Source organism: Heterodontus francisci, chromosome 49 (genome assembly GCF_036365525.1).
Source record: "Heterodontus francisci isolate sHetFra1 chromosome 49, sHetFra1.hap1, whole genome shotgun sequence".
In the NCBI taxonomy this organism is placed as follows: Eukaryota; Metazoa; Chordata; class Chondrichthyes; order Heterodontiformes; family Heterodontidae; genus Heterodontus; species Heterodontus francisci.
The window spans coordinates 12769694-12793145 of NC_090419.1; the positions used below are offsets into that span (position 1 = coordinate 12769694).

The window sequence follows — 23452 nt, forward strand, 5'->3', positions numbered from 1 at the left end:
GTCACTGTATAACACGGGGGTACAGTACTGGTGGAGACAGGTCTGTCACTGTATAACACTGGGATACAGTACTGGTGGGGACAGGTCTGTCACTGTATAACACTGGGATACAGTACTGGTGGGGACAGGTCTGTCACTGTATAACACTGGGATACAGTACTGGTGGGGACAGGTCTGTCACTGTATAACACTGGGGTACAGTACTGGTGGGGACGGGTCTGTCACTGTATAACACTGGGGTACAGTACTGGTGGGGACGGGTCTGTCGCTGTATAACACTGTGGTACAGTACTGGTGGGGACAGGTCTGTCACTGTATAACACTGGGATACAGTACTGGTGGGGACAGGTCTGTCACTGTATAACACTGGGGTACAGTACTGGTGGGGACGGGTCTGTCGCTGTATAACACTGGGGTACAGTACTGGTGGGGACAGGTCTGTCACTGTATAACACTGGGATACAGTACTGGTGAGGACAGGTCTGTCACTGTGTAACACTGGGGTACAGTACTGGTGGGGACAGGTCTGTCACTGTATAACACTGGGGTACAGTACTGGTGGGGACAGGTCTGTCACTGTAGAACGCTGTGGTACAGTACTGGTGGGGACAGGTCTGTCACTGTATAACACTGGGGTACAGTACTGGTGGGGACAGGTCTGTCACTGTAGAACGCTGTGGTACAGTACTGGTGGGGACAGGTCTGTCACTGTATAACACTGGGGTACAGTACTGGTGGGAGCTCCTTCGAAGCCACTCTCCTTGGTGTCTGCGTAGATATTAATTCCTCTTTGTGTCCTGAGCCAATAGTGACCCCTGCCCCAGCATCACTCAAACGGGTGTTCTGGGTCATTTGCACTTTGCTGTTATTGGGAGCTTGCTCTGCACAAATTGCCTGCCACCTTTCCTGCATTACAACAGTGACCAAAGTGCGGAGGGCTTCTTCATTGCCTGTGAGGTTGCTTTGGCACGTTCTGAGTTGGTGAAAGGTGATATACAAATGCAAATCTTTCTCTGTGCTATTATCTGTTCTCTGGGTTAGGATGTTTACTGAAACACTCCCCGTCTGTGCTGTGTTTGTCCGACTGTTTGATCGGTAAGCAATGAGGTTATACACAGCACGCATGGGGAACTATAGTTGCCCTGGTTACTGTGTTACTGTTGTTAAGGCGGTTGTATTGTCACCGGTAGCGTCCTTAGCACCAATGCACAGAATCTGCTCTGCGGTACCACAGACATCTTCACCCAGCCTTGCTGTCATTTTGTTTCTACCCAGACGGCTCCCAGGGACACCACAGTTCAGTACATGCTGTTCCGCAGTTCTGCGACGCACTATTTGATCCAGACCACATGGGGCCTGAATCTAGATTTGAATTTTAACTCAACTATTTCTCGAAGGTTAGAATTGGGTCGTCGAGAATTGATGTTAAACTTGTATCGAACCTCGGTTAGACCGCACTCGGAGCTGTGTGCACAGTTCCAGTCTCCATATACCTCGGTTAGACCACACTCGGAGCAGTGTGCACAGTTCCAGTCTCCATATCCCTTGGTTAGACCACACTCGGAGTACTGTGCACAGTTCCAGTCTCCATATACCTCGGTTAGACCACACTCGGAGCAGTGTGCACAGTTCCAGTCTCCATATACCTTGGTTAGACCACACTCGGAGTACTGTGCACAGTTCCAGTCTCCATATACCTCGGTTAGACCACACTCGGAGTACTGTGCACAGTTCCAGTCTCCATATACCTCGGTTAGACCACACTCGGAGCACTGTGCACAGTTCCAGTCTCCATATACCTTGGTTAGACCACACTCGGAGTACTGTGCACAGTTCCAGTCTCCATATACCTTGGTTAGACCACACTCGGAGTACTGTGCACAGTTCCAGTCTCCATATACCTCGGTTAGACCACACTCGGAGCACTGTGCACAGTTCCAGTCTCCATATACCTTGGTTAGACCTCACTCGGAGTACTGTGCACAGTTCCAGTCTCCATATACCTCGGTTAGACCACACTCGGAGTACTGTGTACAGTTCCAGTCTCCATAGACCTTGGTGAGACCACACTCGGAGTACTGTGTACAGTTCCAGTCTCCATATACCTTGGTTAGACCACACTCGGAGCACTGTGCACAGTTCCAGTCTCCATAGACCTTGGTGAGACCACACTCGGAGCACTGTGCACAGTTCCAGTCTCCATAGACCTTGGTGAGACCACACTCGGAGCACTGTGTACAGTTCCAGTCTCCATTTACCACAGTTAGACCACACTTGGAGCACTGTGCACAGTTCCACTCTCCATATCCCTTGGTTAGACCACACTCGGAGCACTGTGGACAGTTCCAGTCTCCATATACCACAGTTAGACCACACTCTGAGCACTGTGCACAGTTCCGGTCTCCATATACCTTAGTTAGACCACACTCGGAGCACTGTGCACAGTTCCAGTCTCCATATCCCTTGGTTAGACCACACTCGGAGCACTGTGCACAGTTCCAGTCTCCATATCCCTTGGTTAGACCACACTCGGAGCAGTGTGCACAGTTCCAGTCTCCATATACCTCGGTTAGACCACACTCTGAGCAGTGCGCACAGTTCCAGTCTCCATATCCCTTGGTTAGACCACACTCGGAGCACTGTGCACAGTTCCAGTCTCCATATACCTCGGTTAGACCACACTCGGAGCACTGTACACAGTTCCAGTCTCCATATACCTTAGTTAGACCACACTCTGAGCAGTGCGCACAGGACTGGTCTCCATATACCTTGGTTAGACCACACTCGGAGCACTGTGCATAGTTCCAGTCTCCATATACCTCGGTTAGACCACACTCGGAGCACTGTGCACAGTTCCAGTCTCCATATACCTCGGTTAGACCACACTCTGAGCACTGTGCACAGTTCCGGTCTCCATATACCTTGGTGAGACCACACTCGGAGCACTGTGCACAGTTCCAGTCTCCATATACCTTAGTTAAACAACACTCGGAACACTCTGCACAGTTCCAGTTTCCATATACCTTAGTTAGACCACACTCGGAGCACTGTGCACAGTTCCAGTCTCCATATACCACAGTTAGACCACACTGGGAGCACTGTGCACAGTTCCGGTGTCCATGTACCTTGGTTCGACCACACTCGGATCAGTGTGCACATTTCCGGTCTCGATATCCCTTGGTTAGACCACACTCTGAGCACTGTGCACAGTTCCAGTCTCCATATCCGTTGGTTAGACCACACTCGGAGCACTGTGCACAGTTTCAGTCTCCATATCCCTTGGTTAGACCACATTTGGAGCACTGTGCACAGTTCCAGTCTCCATATCCCTTGGTTAGACCACAATCGGAGCACTGTGCACAGTTCCAGTCTCTATATCTCTTGGTTAGACCACACTCGGAGCACTGTGCACAGTTCCAGTCTCCATATCCCTTGGTTAGATCACACTCGGAGCACTGTACACAGTTCCAGTCTCCATATACCTCGGTTAGACCACACTCGGAGCACTGTGCACAGTTCCAGTCTCCATATCTCTTGGTTAGACCACACTCGGAGCACTGTGCACAGTTCCAGTCTCCATATCCCTTGGTTAGACCACATTTGGAGCACTGTGCACAGTTCCAGTCTCCATATCCCTTGGTTAGACCACACTCGGAGCACTGTGCACAGTTCCAGTCTCCATATACCTCGGTTAGACCACACTCGGAGCACTGTGCACAGTTCCAGTCTCCATATCTCTTGGTTAGACCACACTCGGAGCACTGTGCACAGTTCCAGTCTCCATATACCTCGGTTAGACCACACTCGGAGCACTGTGCACAGTTCCAGTCTCCATATACCTTAGTTAGACCACACTTGGAGCACTGTACACAGTTCCAGTCTCCATATCCCTTGGTTAGATCACACTCGGAGCACTGTGCACAGTTCCAGTCTCCATATCCCTTGGTTAGACCACACTCGGAGCACTGTGTACAGTTCCAGTCTCCATATCCCTTGGTTAGACCACACTCGGAGCACTGTGTACAGTTCCAGTCTCCATATCCCTTGGTTAGACCACACTCGGAGCACTGTGCACAGTTTCAGTCTCCATATCCCTTGGTTAGATCACATTCGGAGCACTTTGTACAGTTCCAGTCTCCATATCCCTTGGTTAGACCACACTCGGAGCACTGTGCACAGTTTCAGTCTCCATATCCCTTGGTTAGACCACACTCGGAGCACTGTACACAGTTCCAGTCTCCATATCCCTTGGTTTGACCACACTCGGAGCACTGTGTACAGTTCCAGTCTCCATATCCCTTGGTTAGACCACACTCGGAGCACTGTGCACAGTTCCAGTCTCCATATAGCTTGGTTAGACCACACTCGGAGCACTGTACACAGTTCCAGTCTCCATATCCTTTGGTGAGACCACACTCGGAGCACTGTACACAGTTCCAGTCTCCATATCCTTTGGTGAGACCACACTCGGAGCACTGTACACAGTTCCAGTCTCCATATCCCTTGGTTAGACCACACTCGGAGCACTGTACACAGTTCCAGTCTCCATATCCTTTGGTTAGACCACACTCGGAGCACTGTACACAGTTCCAGTCTCCATATCCTTTGGTGAGACCACACTCGGAGCACTGTACACAGTTCCAGTCTCCATATCCTTTGGTGAGACCACACTCGGAGCACTGTACACAGTTCCAGTCTCCATATCCCTTGGTTAGACCACACTCGGAGCACTGTGCACAGTTCCAGACTCCGAGTGTGGTCTAACCAAGGGTATGGAGACGAGGAAAGGATATCCCGGCACTGGAGAAGGTGCAAAAATGATTCACAAGGATGACATCAGAACGGAGAGATTGTAACTATCAGCAAAGATTGAACAGGTTGAGGCTGTTTTCTGAACAGGCTGGAGCACGTCTCTCTAGAAAAGAGAAGGCAGAGAGGGGTGACCTGATAGAGGTCTTTAAAATGATGAAGGGGGTTTCGATCGGGTAGACGTAGAGAAGATGTTTCCACTTGTGGGGGGAGACCAGAACTCGGGAGCCATCAATATAAGACAGACAGTAATAAATCCGATGGGGAATTCAGGAGAAACTCCTTTCCCCAGAGAGTGGTGAGAATGTGGAACTCGCTCCCACAGGGAGTGGTCGAGGTGAATTTCTTTCTTCTTTTTTCTTTTCTTTTTCTTTTGGGCCTCCTTATCTCGAGAGACAATGGATACGCGCCTGGAGGTGGTCAGTGGTTTGTGAAGCAGCGCCTGGAGTGGCTATAAAGGCCAATTCTGGAGTGACAGGCTCTTCCTCAGGTGCTGCAGAGAAATTTGTTTGTTGGGGCTGTTGCACAGTTGGCTCTCCCCTTGCGCCTCTGTCTTTTTTCCTGCCAACTACTAAGTCTCTTCGACTCGCCACAATTTAGCCCTGTCTTTATGGCTGCCCGCCAGCTCTGGCGAATGCTGGCAACTGACTCCCACGACTTGTGATCAATGTCACACGATTTCATGTCGCGTTTGCAGACGTCTTTATAACGGAGACATGGACGGCCGGTGGGTCTGATACCAGTGGCGAGCTCGCTGTACAATGTGTCTTTGGGGATCCTGCCATCTTCCATGCGGCTCACATGGCCAAGCCATCTCAAGCGCCGCTGACTCAGTAGTGTGTATAAGCTGGGGGTGTTGGCCGCTTCAAGGACTTCTGTGTTGGAGATATAGTCCTGCCACCTGATGCCAAGTATTCTCCGAAGGCAGCGAAGATGGAATGAATTGAGACGTCGCTCTTGGCTGGCATACGTTGTCCAGGCCTCGCTGCCGTAGAGCAAGGTACTGAGGACACAGGCCTGATACACTCGGACTTTTGTGTTCCGTGTCAGTGCGCCATTTTCCCACACTCTCTTGGCCAGTCTGGACATAGCAGTGGAAGCCTTACCCATGCGCTTGTTGATTTCTGCATCTAGAGACAGGTTACTGGTGATAGTTGAGCCTAGGTAGGTGAACTCTTGAACCACTTCCAGAGCGTGGTCGCCAATATTGATGGATGGAGCATTTCTGACATCCTGCCCCATGATGTTTGTTTTCTTGAGGCTGATGGTTAGGCCAAATTCATTGCAGGCAGACGCAAACCTGTCGATGAGACTCTGCAGGCATTCTTCAGTGTGAGATGTTAAAGCAGCATCGTCAGCAAAGAGGAGTTCTCTGATGAGGACTTTCCGTACTTTGGACTTCGCTCTTAGACGGGCAAGGTTGAACAACCTGCCCCCTGATCTTGTGTGGAGGAAAATTCCTTCTTCAGAGGATTTGAACGCATGTGAAAGCAGCAGGGAGAAGAAAATCCCAAAAAGTGTGGGTGCGAGAACACAGCCCTGTTTCACACCACTCAGGATAGGAAAGGGCTCTGATGAGGAGCCACCATGTTGAATTGTGCCTTTCATATTGTCATGGAATGAGGTGATGATACTTAGTAGCTTTGGTGGACATCCGATCTTTTCTAGTAGTCTGAAGAGACCACGTCTGCTGACGAGGTCAAAGGCTTTGGTGAGATCAATGAAAGCAATGTAGAGGGGCATCTGTTGTTCACGGCATTTCTCCTGTATCTGACGAAGGGAGAACAGCATGTCGACAGTCGATCTCTCTGCACGAAAGCCACACTGTGCCTCAGGGTAGACGCGCTCGGCCAGCTTCTGGAGCCTGTTCAGAGCAACTCGAGCAAAGACTTTCCCCACTATGCTGAGCAGGGAGATTCCACGGTAGTTGTTGCAGTCACCGCGGTCACCTTTGTTTTTATAGAGGGTGATGATATTGGCATCGCGCATGTCCTGGGGTACTGCTCCCTCGTCCCAGCACAGGCATAGCAGTTCATGTAGTGCTGAGAGTATAGCAGGCTTGGCACTCTTGATTATTTCAGGGGTAATGCTGTCCTTCCCAGGGGCTTTTCCGCTGGCTAGGGAATCAATGGCATCACTGAGTTCCGATTTGGTTGGCTGTATGTCCAGCTCATCCATGACTGGTAGAGGCTGGGCTGCATTGAGGGCAGTCTCAGTGACAGCATTCTCCCTGGAGTACAGTTCTAGGTAGTGCTCAACCCAGCGGTCCATCTGTTTGCGTTGGTCAGTGATTATGTCCCCCGATTTAGATTTGAGGGGGGCGATCTTCTTGATGGTTGGCCCAAGAGCTCTCTTCATGCCATCATACATTCCTCTGATGTTTCCGGTGTCTGAGGCCAGCTGAATATGACTGCATAGGTGTTGCCAGTAGTCGTTTGCGCAACGCCTAGCTGTTCTTTGTGCAGTGCTTCTGGCTGCTTTAAGTGCTGCGGATGTTAAATCGCTGGGGGCTTTCTTGTAGTTCAAAAGTGCAATGCGCTTAGCGGCTATGACAGGTTCCAGCTCTTCATTATGAGATTGAAACCAGTCTGCATTTCTCTTCGCACTTTTGCCGTAGGTGGTCAAAGCTGACTCATAGATGGCGTCTCTGATGTGGGCCCACTTGGTCTCAGCATCCCCTGTGGGAGTGTTTTGAAGGGCTGTTACAAGTGAATTTAGAAATTTTTGTAACAGCTGTGGGTGAGAAATTCTGCTCGTGTTGATGCGCGGGTGGCCCTTCTGCTTGGAATGATGCAACTTCTTTGGTCTGAGTCTAACCTTGCTGCACACCAGGGAGTGGTCGGTGTCGCAGTCCGCACTGTGGAAGCTGCGTGTGATTTGAACACTGTTTAAGGCGGCTCGCCTTGTGACAATGAGGTCTAGCTCGTGCCAACGACGTGATCTTGGGTGCCTCCATGAAACCTGGTGACAGGGTTTAGTGTGAAAGAACGAGTTGGTGATGCAGAGGTTATGATAGGTACACAACTCAAGCAGTCTCTGCCCGTTCTCATTCATCCTTCCAACGCCATAGCGCCCAAGGCAGGAGGGCTATGAGTCATGGTCGGCCCCAACCCTGGCATTAAAGTCCCCCAGCAGGAATAGGTGTTCGGTGTTGGGGATGCTGCTAATGATGTTATGGAGTTGTTCATAGAACTGGTCTTTAGCTTCAGGTGCGGAGCAGAGTGTTGGAGCATAGATGCTGAGTAGGTGTACTGGACCAGAGGTGGTGAGCAGTCGGATGGACAGTATGCGTTCCGAGCCATTTGAGGGAGGCTCTATCATGCTGAGCAAGGAGTTTCTGATGGCGAAGCCCACTCCATGCTGTCTTGGTTCTTCAGGATCCCTGCCCTGCCAGAAGAAGGTGTAGTCTTGCTCTGCTAGAGAGCCACTCGCGGGGAGGCGAGTCTCCTGAAGTGCTGCAATGTCCACATTGAGTCTACTGAGCTCGTTGTTAATGATGACGGTCTTCCGAGAATCGTTGATTTGTGTAAGGTCTTCCGACAGGCCAGGACACATAGTTCTGATACATAGTATCGATACATTTAAGGGGGAAGCTGGATAAACACACGAGGGAGAAAGGAATAGAAGGATATGGTGATGGGGGGAGATGGAGTTGGGGGGCGGGGGGCTCGTGTTTAGCAGAAACACCAGCTGCAAAGGGTTGGCTCAAATGACCTGTTTCAGTGCTGGACGTTCTTTGTGTTGGTGCTGGAATGGTCTCAGCGGGTGCGGCAACATTTGTGGAGAGAGAGAGAGGGAGACGGACGGAAAAGAGAGTTAATAATTCAGATTGATGACAGAGAAAAGGCTCAAAGGGGAGGGTCTGGGAGTAGGCGGAGGGCTTTGAGTGACGAAGGGGGTTGAGGACGGAAGGCAAAGTGGGAGCGCCGGTTCTGGTCCAGGTTGTTGAACCCAAGGTTGAGGCCGGAAGGTCGCGAAGTCAGTCATTGAAAGGTGAGGTCATTTGTTCCTCGAGATTCGCCTTGCTAAGCATGTGCTTCTCTTCAAGGCTAATTAAAGGGAGTTTCAGACCCGCGGCTAAAATTACAACCGTACTGCAGACCAAAACTGCAGGGCTGCTGGAAGGATTATTGACTACAGTGTAGCTGCCACATTTCCTCCAGTGGAGAAAGTTATAAATCGGAAATTAAAACTATTTTCTGTGGTTGAAATGTCTCCGTTACGGAGTGGCAAAAGTGCCAGTTACATTCCATTTAATTCCTGTGTACAAACTGACACAATTTTTAATGGGAGCTCCCCACCGAAACAGTCGAAAGCATATATTCAATTTATTCCCCCCATTCCATTCACATCTCCACAAGAGAGACCGCCAGCATTTACAGAGGGAGTGTTTTTTTTTTTGCTCGTTGCTGCTATCAGCAGTCAGCACCTCCAATCAAGCAACAGCCAACCCCGTGCTGCACCAGTCCTGGGAGTGTTTGATGGGGAACAGGGTAGAGGGACCACTCAGAGTTGAGTTGAGGCTGTCCAATGAGATTTCCCGAGTTGATCAAGAGGGATTTTCCAGATAAATTACTTCTGTCATTGACCCTGGGTATCCTCTCTTTGTTGTTTGAACTCCCAAGAGATTTTATGTCTGTGTGGAGGTTGGGAGTCTGGTTGTGTTTCATGAGGATGTTCCTGGAATGGTGAATTGTGAGGCACACGTGTGGGGTCAGCTGGTCTTTTCCTGCCCTTTCTCATTCTCTGTTCATAATGAGCCTCTGCAAAGGACCACAGACATTCTCACACTCAGCGTCAGCCTTGACTCAGTGAGTCGCACTCTCGACACTGAGTCTGAAAGTCGTTGATTCGAGCCCCCACTCCAGAGAGCCTCGTAATGTCACTGCTGAGGGGCCCCCTCAGCAGTCGGAGGGTCAGTACTGAGGGAGCGCCGCACTGTCGGAGGGTCAGTACTGAGGGAGCGGCCGCACTGTCGGAGGGTCAGTACTGAGGGAGCGCCGCACTGTCGGAGGGTCAGTACTGAGGGAGCGGCCGCACTGTCGGAGGGTCAGTACTGAGGGAGCGCCGCACTGTCGGAGGGTCAGTACTGAGGGAGCGCCGCACTGTCGGAGGGTCAGTACTGAGGGAGCGCCGCACTGTCGGAGGTGCCGTCTTTCAGGATGAGACATTACGCCGAGCCCCCGTCTGCCCTCACTGGTGGATGTAAAAGATCCCACGGCCACTATTGGAAGAAGGGGAAGGGGGAGGGACGAGGGGGTGGGTAGGGACAGTGGGGGAGTGGTGTGGGGGGAGTTCTCTCTGGTGTCCTGGAGGCCTGATATTTATCCCTCAACCAACATCCCCGACGTAGAGATGATCTGGGTCGTGATCGAATTGCTGCCTGCGGGATCTTCCTGTGCGCAAAGTGACTGCCGCGTTTCCTGCATGACAACAGTGAACTCACTTCAAAAAAAAAAAATAAAAACCATTGGCCGTGAAAGACCTTTGGGAGGTAAACGGCACCGTGGAACTGTGAGGAGTTGGTAGTGGGGAGGGGGGGGGGATCGGAGTGGTGGGACCGATTGATGGCTGAGTGCCGGTGAAAGGGAGCAGCACCATGGTGGGTGCCGACGGCCAGGAGATCCTCTGCTTGGTTTGCAACGTGGCAGACGGCTGGTTAAAGAAGTGTGTTTATTCACAGAAGCGTCTAAAAATAAACTGTGGTGAGGCAGCTGGGCTGTGCCTGTTAGGCACCCTTTCCGTCCCCTGTGCTCTGCCTCATTCATAAACCCGTCCATAGTCCTGGGACCTTTCCCAACCCTTCCCCCCCCGCCCCACCCTCTCCTTCCATTGAATGTGTGAGCGTCCGTGTGATATTCGACTGTGGCGGGCCTCGCCTGGTAGTCATGCTCTGTGCGTTCTCCAGCAAGAAAGGTGGGCAGACTGTGGCTGGATTTCTCTCTTTGTAATGCTGCCGCCAGTCTCCCCGTCACTGAGAGCGAGAGAGAGAGAGTGATGGGCATAGCTGTAATTATTCTGGACTGGCACAGATGCCAGCACTCATTCTGGCACAGCCCTGAAGGTGCCACGTCCTATTTTCCTGTTTAACTATCCAGCCCTGAGCTTGGTCTCTCAGTAAGACGCACAGGTTTCTCTCTCTCTCTCTCTCTCTGGAAGTTTTATCTTTCTCTCTCATTCTCTCTCTCTCTCTCTCTCGCTCTTTTTCTCTCTCTCTCTCTCTCTCTCTCGGTCTCCCTCTCTCTCTCTCAGTCTCTCACTTTATCTCACTTTGTCTCTCTCTTTCTCTTTCCTCTCCCTCCGTCTGTTTCTCCATCTCTGTCTCTCCGTCTCCATTGCTCTCTCTTTCTCTCTCTCCTCTCTCTATTTCTCTCTTTCTGTGTCTCTGTCTCTATCAGTGTATCTCTCTCTCTCTCTCTGTGACTCTGTCTCTCTTTCCTCTGTTCTCTCTTTCTCTCTCTCTCTCTCTTTCTCTCTCTCTCTCTCGCTCTCTGTCTCTCTTCATCTCTGTCTCTCTCTCTCTCTCTCTCTCTCTGTCTCTCTCCTCTGTTCTCTCTTTCCCTCTCTCTGTTTCTATGTCTCTGTCTGCCTCTCTTTCTCTGTCTCTCTCTCCTGTTTTCTCGTTCTGTCATTCTCTGTCCCTCACTCTACCATGTTCTGTCTCTCCCAGACCAATAGAAAGAGCACTAACAGACAGCAGAACAGAATCAGTGTTGGAAAAGATGAGTTCCGAAGAAGGGTCACTGACCCGAAACGTTAACTCTGCTTCTCTTTCCACAGATGCTGCCAGACCTGCTGAGTGAATCCAGCATTTCTTGTTTTTGTTTCAGATTTCCAGCATCCGCAGTATTTTGCTTTTATTGGAAAAGATCAATCCAGAGCAGATATCAGTAAATAAAACAGCAGAATCTCTGGACTTGGATTCTATGCTGGGAGTGAACGGAGACAGGCGATTGATTGATTGTTCATTCCCCGTTTTGTCCCATTAGCTTATTATGAGTCCTTTTCTCTCAGTGTTTATATTGGATCGGACCTGCTCCCCTGGGGCACAGGCACGATGACTCCTCCTGCTCATGAAATTCACAGAATAGTGGTCCACAAGTGTCTCTCCCTCTCCACAGCACTCTGGAGTCACACACAACGATTCTGACCCCCCGACAGTGCGGCACTCCCTCAGTACTGACCCTCTGACGGTGTGGCGCTCCCTCAGTACTGACCCTCTGACAGTGCGGCGCTCCCTCAGTACTGACCCTCCGACGGTGCGTCTCTCCCTCAGTACTGACCCTCTGACAGTGTGGCGCTCCCTCAGTACTGACCCTCCGACAGTGCGTCTCTCCCTCAGTACTGACCCTCCGACAGTGCGTCTCTCCCTCAGTACTGACCCTCCGACAGTGTGGCGCTCCCTCAGTACTGACCCTCCGACGGTGCGTCTCTCCCTCAGTACTGACCCTCCGACAGTGTGGCGCTCCCTCAGTACTGACCCTCCGACAGTGTGGCGCTCCCTCAGTACTGACCCTCCAACAGTGCGGCGCTCCCTCAGTACTGACCCTCTGACAGTGTGGCGCTCCCTCAGTACTGACCCTCCGACGGTGCGGCGCTCCCTCAGTACTGACCCTCCGACAGTGTGGCGCTCCCTCAGTACTGACCCTCTGACAGTGCGGCGCTCCCTCAGTACTGACCCTCCGACGGTGCGGCGCTCCCTCAGTACTGACCCTCCGACAGTGCGTCTCTCCCTCAGTACTGACCCTCCGACAGTGCGGCGCTCCCTCAGTACTGACCCTCCGACGGCGCGGTGCTCCCTCAGTACTGACCCTCTGACGGCGCGGCACTCGTGAGTCTCATTCCCGTCCTTCCTAAAGTGCGGCGCCCAGAATTGGATGCAGCTGGGGCCCGACCTGTGACTTGCGACCTGCGACCTTTGAACCTGCTTGTCCCCCTGCTGTCAAAGTGGAGACCTGGGTGACGCCCCAACTGGAATATGATGATCGGAGTGGTGGTGGGGGGGGGGGGGTGGTGAACGAGGAGCTGTACCCCACCGGGAGCAACACTTTCAGGAGATGTGTCGGAGAAGGGGTGGGGAGGGGGGAGGAGAAATGGGCCTATTTCGGAGTCGAGAGATGCCGGATCTTAATTCTCGTTTTGTCTCCGCTTCTCCGCCAGGTTAGAGGACAACACGAAGGAGGATCTCTGGACACTGTGAATAGCCCTCCCATCGATTCCGGACCCCGCCCTGCGAGTATATTTACCAACGCTATTCTGAAATATGGAACTGGAGAAGCTGTCCAGTGTGGAGGAGGCGGAAATGCTGGGGAATGGGAATCACATTCCTGAGCCTGACTCGGAAAGGATGACATTGAGTGATGGGTTAGTATGACGGCCGCTCCCACTGGCCCCCGACCCAGTGGCCGACGTTTGCCAATTAAAAATAGCAAACTGAAGTCACGTGATGTCCAGATACTGCTGTTGAAACGAGCGAGCCCAGCAGGTGGGGTTCATTTCTTGAGGAAATAGCGTTGAAAAGTTATGTTCGGCTTGCACTGAACCTCGGTTAGACCACATTCGGAGCACTGTGCACAGTTCCAGTCTCCATATCCCCTGGTTAGACCACATTCGGAGCACTGTGCACAGTTCCGGTCTCCATATCCCTTGGTTAGACCACACTCGGAGCACTGTGCACAGTTCTGGTCTCCATATCCCTTGGTTAGACCACACTCGGAGCACTGTGTACAGATCCAGTCTCCATATCCCTTGGTTAGACCACACTTAGAGCACTGTGCACAGTTCCAGTCTCCATATCCCTTGGTTAGACCACACTGGGAGCACTGTGCACAGTTCCAGTCTCCATATCCCTTGGTTAGACCACACTTGAGCACTGTGTACAGTTCCGGTCTCCATATCCCTTGGTTAGACCACACTTGAGCACTGTGTACAGTTCCGGTCTCCATATCCCTTGGTTAGATCACACTTGGAGCACTGTGCACAGTTCCAGTCTCCATATCCCTTGGTTAGACCACACTGGGAGCACTGTGCACAGTTCCGGTCACCATATCCCTTGGTTAGACCACACTTGAGCACTGTGTACAGTTCCGGTCTCCATATCCCTTGGTTAGACCACACTTGAGCACTGTGCACAGTTCCGGTCTCCATATCCCTTGGTTAGATCACACTTGGAGCACTGTGTACAGTTCCAGTCTCCATATCCCTTAGTTAGACCACACTTGGAGCACTGTGTACAGATCCAGTCTCTAGATGAAGAAAGGAAATCGAGGCAGTGGGCAAGGTGCCAACAAGATTCACAAGCATGATACCAGAACTGAGAGGTTGTGACGACCAGGCAAGACTGAACAGGCCGGGGACCCATTCGGCTCCTCTCGCCTGCTTCGCGATTCGGTAAGATCATGGCTGATCTGATTGTGACCTCAGCTGCAATCTCCTGTCGGCCACCCTCCCCTCCCCTCCCCCCATAACCCTTGACTCCCCTCCCTAGATCAAAAATCTGTCTAACTGGGCCACTGCTGTTCTCTGGGGAAGAGAATTCCACAGACTCCCGACCCTCAGAGATAAAAAGTAGTCCTCACCTCCGTCGTAAATGGGAGACCCCTGATTTTTAAACTCTGTCCCCTGGTGTGACCTGATAGAGGTCTTTAAAATGATGAAGGGGGTTTCGATGGGGTAGACGTAGAGAAGATGTTTCCACTTGTGGGGGAGACCAGAACTAGGGGGCCATCAATATAAGACAGTCAGTAATAAATGCAGGTTGGTAATGCATCTCCTGAATGTGGAAGCTATCAGTTTGCAAACCCTTGTTCAGACCTCGGGAAGGACATGGGCTGTTCAATTCCCACAGAGTTGTCAATTTGTTTGCAGGAGGTCAGGTGAGGTTATCACTCCCACACTTTCAGTCACGGCCTAACCTTGACTCCCTGACAAACCATTAACTTTGGTTTCTCACTCCGTGCCTGTCAAAGTTGTTCCTTTGCTGTCTTTCCCGCCAGCTGTAAGGAAGGTCGGAGGGTCGGTGCTGAGGGAGCGCCGCGGTTTCGGAGGGTCAGCGCTGAGGGAGCGCCGCGCTGTCGGAGGGTCGGTGCTGAGGGAGCGCCGCGCTGTCGGAGGGTCAGTGCTGAGGGAGCGCCGCGCTGTCGGAGGGTCAGTGCAGAGGGAGCGCCGCGCTGTCGGAGGGTCAGTACTGAGGGAGTGCCGCGCTGTCGGAGGGTCAGTACTGAGGGAGCGCCGCACTGTCGGAGGGTCAGTGCTGAGGGAGCGCCGCGCTGTCGGAGGGTCAGTGCTGAGGGAGCGCCGCGCTGTCGGAGGGTCAGTACTGAGGGAGCGCCGCTCTGTCGGAGGGTCAGTACTGAGGGACCGCCGCACTGTCGGAGGGTCAGTACGGAGGGACCGCCGCACTGTCGGAGGGTCAGTACGGAGGGAGCGCCGCACTGTCGGAGAGTCAGTACGGAGGGAGCGCCGCACTGTCGGAGAGTCAGTACGGAGGGAGCGCCGCACTGTCGGAGGGTCAGTACTGAGGGAGCGCCGCACTGTTGGAGGGTCAGTACTGAGGGAGCGCCGCACTGTCAGAGGGTCAGTACGGAGGGAGCGCCGCGCTGTCGGAGGGTCAGTACTGAGGGAGCGCCGCACTGTCGGAGGGTCAGTACTGAGGGAACCTGTTCGTAAATTGACCACTTGCTTGCTGAGATTATGTGGGCGGTTTTAATGTCATTGTCGTGATGTGTGGTGCCGATGGTTTTCCCCCTCACCGCTGACTACCCTGAGGTTACTCTTGGTTGGAATTGGCGGGGGGCGGTGGGAGGGGGGGTTGTTTAATATCGGTGGTGGGGTGGCAGAGTCCGTGAAACACGTTTTGCCCCTTGTCCCCAATCTTGTCAAGCCTCTGTTGATTGTGACTGATTGGTCCAGGGTTGAAGGTTCGGGAGTGGACAGTGTGGCGAGGTGGCAGTGCGGCACTCCCTCAGTACTGGCACCTGGGTAGCATTGGGCCTGGATTATGGGGGCGTTCGTGTCTGGAGCGAGAGCTCGGACCCGCAACCTTCTGAAGGTGAGAAGGTGACGCGCGGAGCCATGGCTGGCAGTGGCACAGAGTGGGGAAGATCCCAGGTTGAGTCCCTGCTCGGTGAGCGGGAATCAGCGTGGTGCACCGGGTACCGTGCTTCCGATCCCAACGAGAGCTGACCGTCTCGTGGACTAAACAATGTCAATTCACGTTCTCCGCTCAGCCGCCGTTTTTTTTTTTCTGGAATGTTTCCCCAGCTATGAAGGAGCTGAATCCACGACGGCCGAGTGCGAAGAATTTCTGCCTCACGTGTCCGGGAAAAAACCAATACAGTTCACGGACGTAAGTGAAACCTTTCTGCAGTCTTTCCGCAGGGACAAGCGCACCCGTCTGGCCCCAGAGCTCCCACAGATTCAACCCATTCAGCCCCTCCTCGGGCCTGTTACACAGGAACAGGAGGAGGCCCATTCAGCCCCTCTCGGGCCTGTTACACAGGAACAGGAGGAGGCCCATTCAGCCCCTCTCGGGCCTGTTACACAGGAACAGGAGGAGGACCATTCAGCCCCTCTTTCGGGCCTGTTACACAGGAACAGGAGGAGGACCATTCAGCCCCTCCTCGGGCCTGTTACACAGGAACAGGAAGAGGCCCATTCAGCCCCTCCTCGGGCCTGTTACACAGGAACAGGAGGAGGCCCATACAGCCCCTCTCGGGCCTGTTACACAGGAACAGGAGGAGGCCCATTCAGCCCCTCCTCGGGCCTGTTACACAGGAACAGGAAGAGGCCCATTCAGCCCCTACTCGGGCCTGTTACACAGGAACAGGAGGAGGCCCATTCAGCCCCTCTCGAGCCTGTTACACAGGAACAGGAAGAGGCCCATTCAGCCCCTCTCGGGCCTGTTACACAGGAACAGGAGGAGGCCCATTCAGTCCCTCTCGGGCCTGTTACACAGGAACAGGAGGAGGCCCATTCAGCCCCTCTCGAGCCTGTTACACAGGAACAGGAAGAGGCCCATTCAGCCCCTCCTCGGGCCTGTTACACAGGAACAGGAGGAGGCCCATTCAGCCCCTCTCGAGCCTGTTACACAGGAACAGGAAGAGGCCCATTCAGCCCCTCTCGGGCCTGTTACACAGGAACAGGAGGAAGCCCATACAGCCCCTCTCGGGCCTGTTACACAGGAACAGGAGGAGGCCCATTCAGCCCCTCTCGGGCCTGTTACACAGGAACAGGAGGAGGCCCATTCAGCCCCTCTCGGGCCTGTTACACAGGAACAGGAGGAGGCCCATTCAGCCCCTCCTCGGGCCTGTTACACAGGAACAGGAGGAGGCCCATTCAGCCCCTCTCGGGCCTGTTACACAGGAACAGGAGGAAGCCCATACAGCCCCTCTCGGGCCTGTTACACAGGAACAGGAAGAGGCCCATTCAGCCCCTCTCGGGCCTGTTACACAGGAACAGGAGGAAGCCCATTCAGCCCCTCTCGGGCCTGTTACACAGGAACGGGAGGAGGCCCATTCAGCCCCTCACGGGCCTGTTACACAGGAACAGGAGGAGGCCCATTCAGCCCCTCTCGGGCCTGTTACACAGGAACAGGAGGAGGCCCATTCAGCCCCTCCTCGGGCCTGTTACACAGGAACAGGAGGAGGCCCATTCAGCCCCTCTCGGGCCTGTTACACAGGAACAGGAGGAAGCCCATACAGCCCCTCTCGGGCCTGTTACACAGGAACAGGAAGAGGCCCATTCAGCCCCTCTCGGGCCTGTTACACAGGAACAGGAGGAAGCCCATTCAGCCCCTCTCGGGCCTGTTACACAGGAACAGGAGGAGGCCCATTCAGCCCCTCTCGGGCCTGTTACACAGGAACAGGAGGAGGCCCATTCAGTCCCTCTCGAGCCTGTTACACAGGAACAGGAAGAGGCCCATACAGCCCCTCTCGGGCCTGTTACACAGGAACAGGAAGAGGCCCATTCAGCCTCTCTCTCTCGGGCCTGTTACACAGGAACAGGAGGAGGCCCATTCAGCCCCTCTCGGGCCTGTTACACAGGAACAGGAGGAGGCCCATTCAGCCCCTCTCGGGCCTGTTACACAGGAACAGGAGGAGGCCCATTCAGCCCCTCTCGGGCCTGTTACACAGGAACAGGAGGAGGCCCATTCAGTCCCTCTCGAGCCTGTTACACAGGAACAGGAAGAGGCCCATACAGCCCCTCTCGGGCCTGTTACACAGGAACAGGAAGAGGCCCATTCAGCCTCTCTCTCTCGGGCCTGTTACACAGGAACAGGAGGAGGCCCATTCAGCCCCTCTCGGGCCTGTTACACAGGAACAGGAGGAGGCCCATTCAGCCCCTCTCGGGCCTGTTACACAGGAACAGGAGGAGGACCGTTCAGCCCCTCTCGGGCCTGTTACACAGGAACAGGAGGAGGCCCATTCAGCCCCTCTCGGGCCTGTTACACAGGAACAGGAGGAGGCCCATTCAGTCCCTCTCGAGCCTGTTACACAGGAACAGGAAGAGGCCCATACAGCCCCTCTCGGGCCTGTTACACAGGAACAGGAAGAGGCCCATTCAGCCTCTCTCTCTCGGGCCTGTTACACAGGAACAGGAGGAGGCCCATTCAGCCCCTCTCGGGCCTGTTACACAGGAACAGGAGGAGGCCCATTCAGCCCCTCTCGGGCCTGTTACACAGCAACAGGAGGAGGCCCATTCAGCCCCTACTCGGGCCTGTTACACAGGAACAGGAGGAGGCCCATTCAGCCCCTCTCGGGCCTGTTACACAGGAACAGGAGGAGGCCCATTCAGCCCCTCTCGAGCCTGTTACACAGGAACAGGAGGAGGCCCATTCCACTTTGCAGCCATTTACTTGCACTTCACTCTGTACCTAACCCCTTTTTTTTTCAGCTAACACCGTTTTTTTTTTCTTTTATATCTTTTATGTCGAGGGGGCCTTTATACCCCAGGTCCCCTTTATATACATATTTTTAAAATAACTTTATTAAAAAACAGATAAATAAACAAAAAACTCAAATTAAAATGCCATTCTCGGCGTCGACGATGCACTCCAGTCCCTGCGGTGCCCACCGGTCGCGGAAGGCCTCAAGCGTACCGGCGGACACCGCGTGCTCCTTCTCCAGGGGCACCCGGGCGTGAACGTAACCGCGGAAGAGGGGCAGGCAATCGGGGAGGACGGACCCTCCCCCCGACGGCCCGCAACCTGGACCTGTGAATTGCCAAAGAGGGACTGCAACCTCGCACACTCCATATATATGTGGAACACGGACTCGTCCAAGCCGCAGAAAGTACAGGCGGCCTGGGAGTCCGTGAACCTACTTAAAAGACTATTGCACGGGATTGCTCTGTGCAGCACCCTCCACCCCAGGTCCCTGATGTAAAGGGGGTGTATCTAACCCCCGTGCTGTACCTGTCCTGGGGAGTGTTTGATGAGGACAGTGTAGAGGGAGCTTTACTCTGTATCTAACCCCCGTGCTGTACCTGTCCTGGGAGTGTTTGATGAGGACAGTGTAGAGGGAGCTTTACTCTGTATCTAACCCCCGTGCTGTACCTGTCCTGGGGAGTGTTTGATGGGGACAGTGTAGAGGGAGCTTTACTCTGTATCTAACCCCCGTGCTGTACCTGTCCTGGGGAGTGTTTGATGGGGACAGTGTAGAGGGAGCTTTACTCTGTATCTAACCCCCGTACTGTACCTGTCCTGGGAGTGTTTGATGGGGACAGTGTAGAGGGAGTTTTACTCTGTATCTAACCCCTGTGCTGTACCTGTCCTGGGAGTGTTTGATGGGGACAGTGTAGAGGGAGCTTTACTCTGTATCTAACCCCCGTGCTGTACCTGTCCTGGGGAGTGTTTGATGGGGACAGTGTAGAGGGAGCTTTACTCTGTATCTAACCCCCGTGCTGTACCTGTCCTGGGAGTGTTTGATGGGGACAGTGTAGAGGGAGCTTTACTCTGTATCTAACCCCCGTACTGTACCGGTCCTGGGAGTGTTTGATGGGGACAGTGTAGAGGGAGCTTTACTCTGTATCTAACCCCCGTACTGTACCTGTCCTGGTTGGATAGAAACAGTGTAGAGGGAGCTTTGTGTTGGATCTACACACTGGTGTTTGTAAGGAAACTGGGTGGAGGGGAGACACGCACTCTGACGCTCTGTTGACTGTCATACCCGGTCTCTAACGGTGCCTCTTTGTTGTTACAGTTTGAAGGGAAGACCTCGTTTGGTATGTCTGTGTTCAACCTCAGTAACGCCATCATGGGCAGTGGGATTCTGGGTCTTGCCTACGCCATGTCCAACACTGGCATTGTCATCTTTGTGTGAGTGCGCTGGTTCGCTGTCCGTGTGGGCCAGGTGGCTGGTGAGGGAGGGAGGAGCGGGCGGGGAGATGGGAGGGGGGGGTGGGCGTGGAGGCGGCAGGGGCATTCGGGGCGGGAGAGCGGAGCACACACCAGCTGCCATCGGCAAGAGTGGCTTGGTAATGCTGCCGCTTAATCGCCAGTGGGGGGGGAGAAATGTCGGTGAGCTGTTCGACTGCGTGTGGCATCGTAGTCGAGGTCCACCGGGTCCTGACGCTCTTTGCCAACCGGAGTCTCTGGCCGGCAATGGCTGGGAAGGTTGGAGGAAGTGTTTTGGAAGTATTTGCTTAATGCTGTTTGCCTTCATTTAGCAATAACCTCAATACCTTGCATCATTCCTGGCTCCAGGGCCAGGCATTTGGCACCTGGCCCAAGTCTGTAAACTCTGTACAAAGACACCGAGTTTGAGTGCCAGCTGTCAACGTGCCGTTTCCATTGCCTACTTGCCGACAGGGGAAGGCAAACAAAGGCCCTGCATTGCTGTAGCACCTTTCTCGACCTCCGAAGGTCCCACAGTGCTTCAATCTTTTGTGACGTGCAGTCACTTGTTGTAGTTGCGCACAGCAAGCTCCCACAAAACAGCGAGGTGATAAATGACCCGGATCATATGTTTATTGATGTTGGTTGAGAGATAAATATAGGCCCCAGGACATGGGGGAGAACTCCCCCACCCACACGCCCCCCACCCACACGCCCCCCCACCCACACGCCCCCCACCCACAAGCCCCCCACCCACACGCCCCCCACCCACACGCCCCCCACCCACACGCCCCCCACCCACACTCCCCCCACCCACACTCCCCCCACCCACACGCCCCCCACCCAGCCCAGCCCCCTCCAGCTCTTTTTCCAGCACTGGCTGTGGGATCTCTTACGTCCACCTGAGAAGGCAGACGGGGGCCTCGGGTTTACCGTCTCATCCTGAAAGATGGCATCTCCGACAGTGCGGTTCTCCCTCAGTACTGACCCTCCGACAGTGCGGCGCTCCCTCAGCACTGACCCTCCGACAGTGCGGCGCTCCCTCAGTACTGACCCTCCGACAGTGCGGCGCTCCCTCAGTACTGACCCTCCGACAGTGCGGCGCTCCCTCAGTACTGACCCTCCCACAGTGCAGCACTCCCTCAGTACTGACCCTCCGACAGTGCGGTGCTCCCTCAGTACTGACCCTCCGACAGTGCGGTTCTCCCTCAGTACTGACCCTCCGACAGTGCGGCGCTCCCTCAGTACTGACCCTCCCACAGTGCAGCATTCCCTCAGTACTGACCCTCCGACAGTGCAGCACTCCCTCAGTACTGACCCTCCGACAGTGCGGCGCTCCCTCAGTACTGACCCTCCGACAGTGCAGCACTCCCTCAGTACTGACCCTCCGACAGTGCGGCACTCCCTCAGTACTGACCCTCCGACAGTGCGGCGCTCCCTCAGTACTGACCCTCCGACAGTGCGGCGCTCCCTCAGTACTGACCCTCCGACAGTGCGGCGCTCCCTCAGTACTGACCCTCCGACAGTGCAGCACTCTCTCAGTACTGACCCTCCGACAGTGCGGCGCTCCCTCAGTACTGACCCTCCGACAGTGCGGTGCTCCCTCAGTACTGACCCTCCGACAGTGCAGCACTCCCTCAGTACTGACCCTCCGACAGTGCAGCACTCCCTCAGTACTGACCCTCCGACAGTGCGGCGCTCCCTCAGTACTGACCCTCCGACAGTGCGGCGCTCCCTCAGTACTGACCCTCCGACAGTGCGGCGCTCCCTCAGTACTGACCCTCCGACAGTGCGGCGCTCCCTCAGTACTGACCCTCTGACAGTGCGGCTCTCCCTCAGTACTGACCCTCCGACAGTGCGGCGCTCCCTCAGTACTGACCCTCCGACAGTGCGGCGCTCCCTCAGTACTGACCCTCCGACAGTGCGGCGCTCCCTCAGTACTGACCCTCCCACAGTGCAGCATTCCCTCAGTACTGACCCTCCGACAGTGCAGCACTCCCTCAGTACTGACCCTCCGACAGTGCGGCGCTCCCTCAGTACTGACCCTCCGACAGTGCGGCGCTCCCTCAGTACTGACCCTCCGACAGTGCGGCGCTCCCTCAGTACTGACCCTCCGACAGTGCGGCACTCCCTCAGTACTGACCCTCCGACAGTGCGGCGCTCCCTCAGTACTGACCCTCCGACAGTGCGGCGCTCCCTCAGTACTGACCCTCCGACAGTGCGGCACTCCCTCAGTACTGACCCTCCGACAATGCAGCACTCTCTCAGTACTGACCCTCCGACAGTGCGGCGCTCCCTCATTACTGACCCTCCGACAGTGCGGCGCTCCCTCAGTACTGACCCTCCGACAGTGCGGTGCTCCCTCAGTACTGACCCTCCGACAGTGCGGTGCTCCCTCAGTACTGACCCTCCGACAGTGCGGCACTCCCTCAGTACTGACCCTCCGACAATGCAGCACTCTCTCAGTACTGACCCTCCGACAGTGCGGCGCTCCCTCAGTACTGACCCTCCGACAGTGCGGTGCTCCCTCAGTACTGAACCTCCGACAGTGCGGCGCTCCCTCAGTACTGACCCTCCGACAGTGCGGCACTCCCTCAGTACTGACCCTCCGACAGTGCGGCGTCTCTCAGTACTGACCCTCCGACAGTGCGGCGCTCCCTCGGTACTGACCCTCCGACAGTGCGGCGCTCCCTCAGTACTGACCCTCCCTCAGTACTGACCCTCCGACAGTGCGGCGCTCCCTCAGTACTGACCCTCCGACAGTGCGGTGCTCCCTCAGTACTGAACCTCCGACAGTGCGGCGCTCCCTCAGTACTGACCCTCCGACAGTGCGGCACTCCCTCAGTACTGACCCTCCGACAGTGCGGCGTCTCTCAGTACTGACCCTCCGACAGTGCGGCGCTCCCTCGGTACTGACCCTCCGACAGTGCGGCGCTCCCTCAGTACTGACCCTCCCTCAGTACTGACCCTCCGACAGTGCGGCGCTCCCTCAGTACTGACCCTCTGACAGCGCGGCGCTCCCTCAGTACTGACCCTCCGACAGCGCGGCGCTCCCTCAGTACTGACCCTCCGACAGCGCGGCGCTCCCTCAGTACTGACCCTCCGACAGTGCGGCGCTCCCTCAGTACTGACCCTCCGACAGTGCGGCGCTCCTCAGTACTGACCCTCCGACACTGCTGCGCTCCCTCAGTACTGACCCTCCGACAGTGCGGTGCTCCCTCAGTACTGACCCTCCGACAGTGCGGCGTCACTCAGTACTGACCCTCCGACACTGCTGCGCTCCCTCAGTATTGACCCTCCGACAGTGCG

At 54.8% G+C, this 23452-nt stretch overlaps 1 protein-coding gene across 1 annotated transcript in view; it reads left to right on the plus strand.

Annotated features, from left to right (window-relative positions):
- Nucleotides 1-23452, plus strand: part of slc38a5b (solute carrier family 38 member 5b) — a 147013-nt gene that overhangs the window by 87479 nt on the left and 36082 nt on the right. The window contains exons 2-4 of the mRNA XM_068024240.1: nt 12970-13173; nt 16072-16156; nt 20010-20125. Coding sequence (XP_067880341.1) covers nt 13073-13173; nt 16072-16156; nt 20010-20125 — 302 coding nt within the window. The 5' untranslated portion in view covers nt 12970-13072. The remainder of the gene's footprint in view (nt 1-12969; nt 13174-16071; nt 16157-20009; nt 20126-23452) is intronic.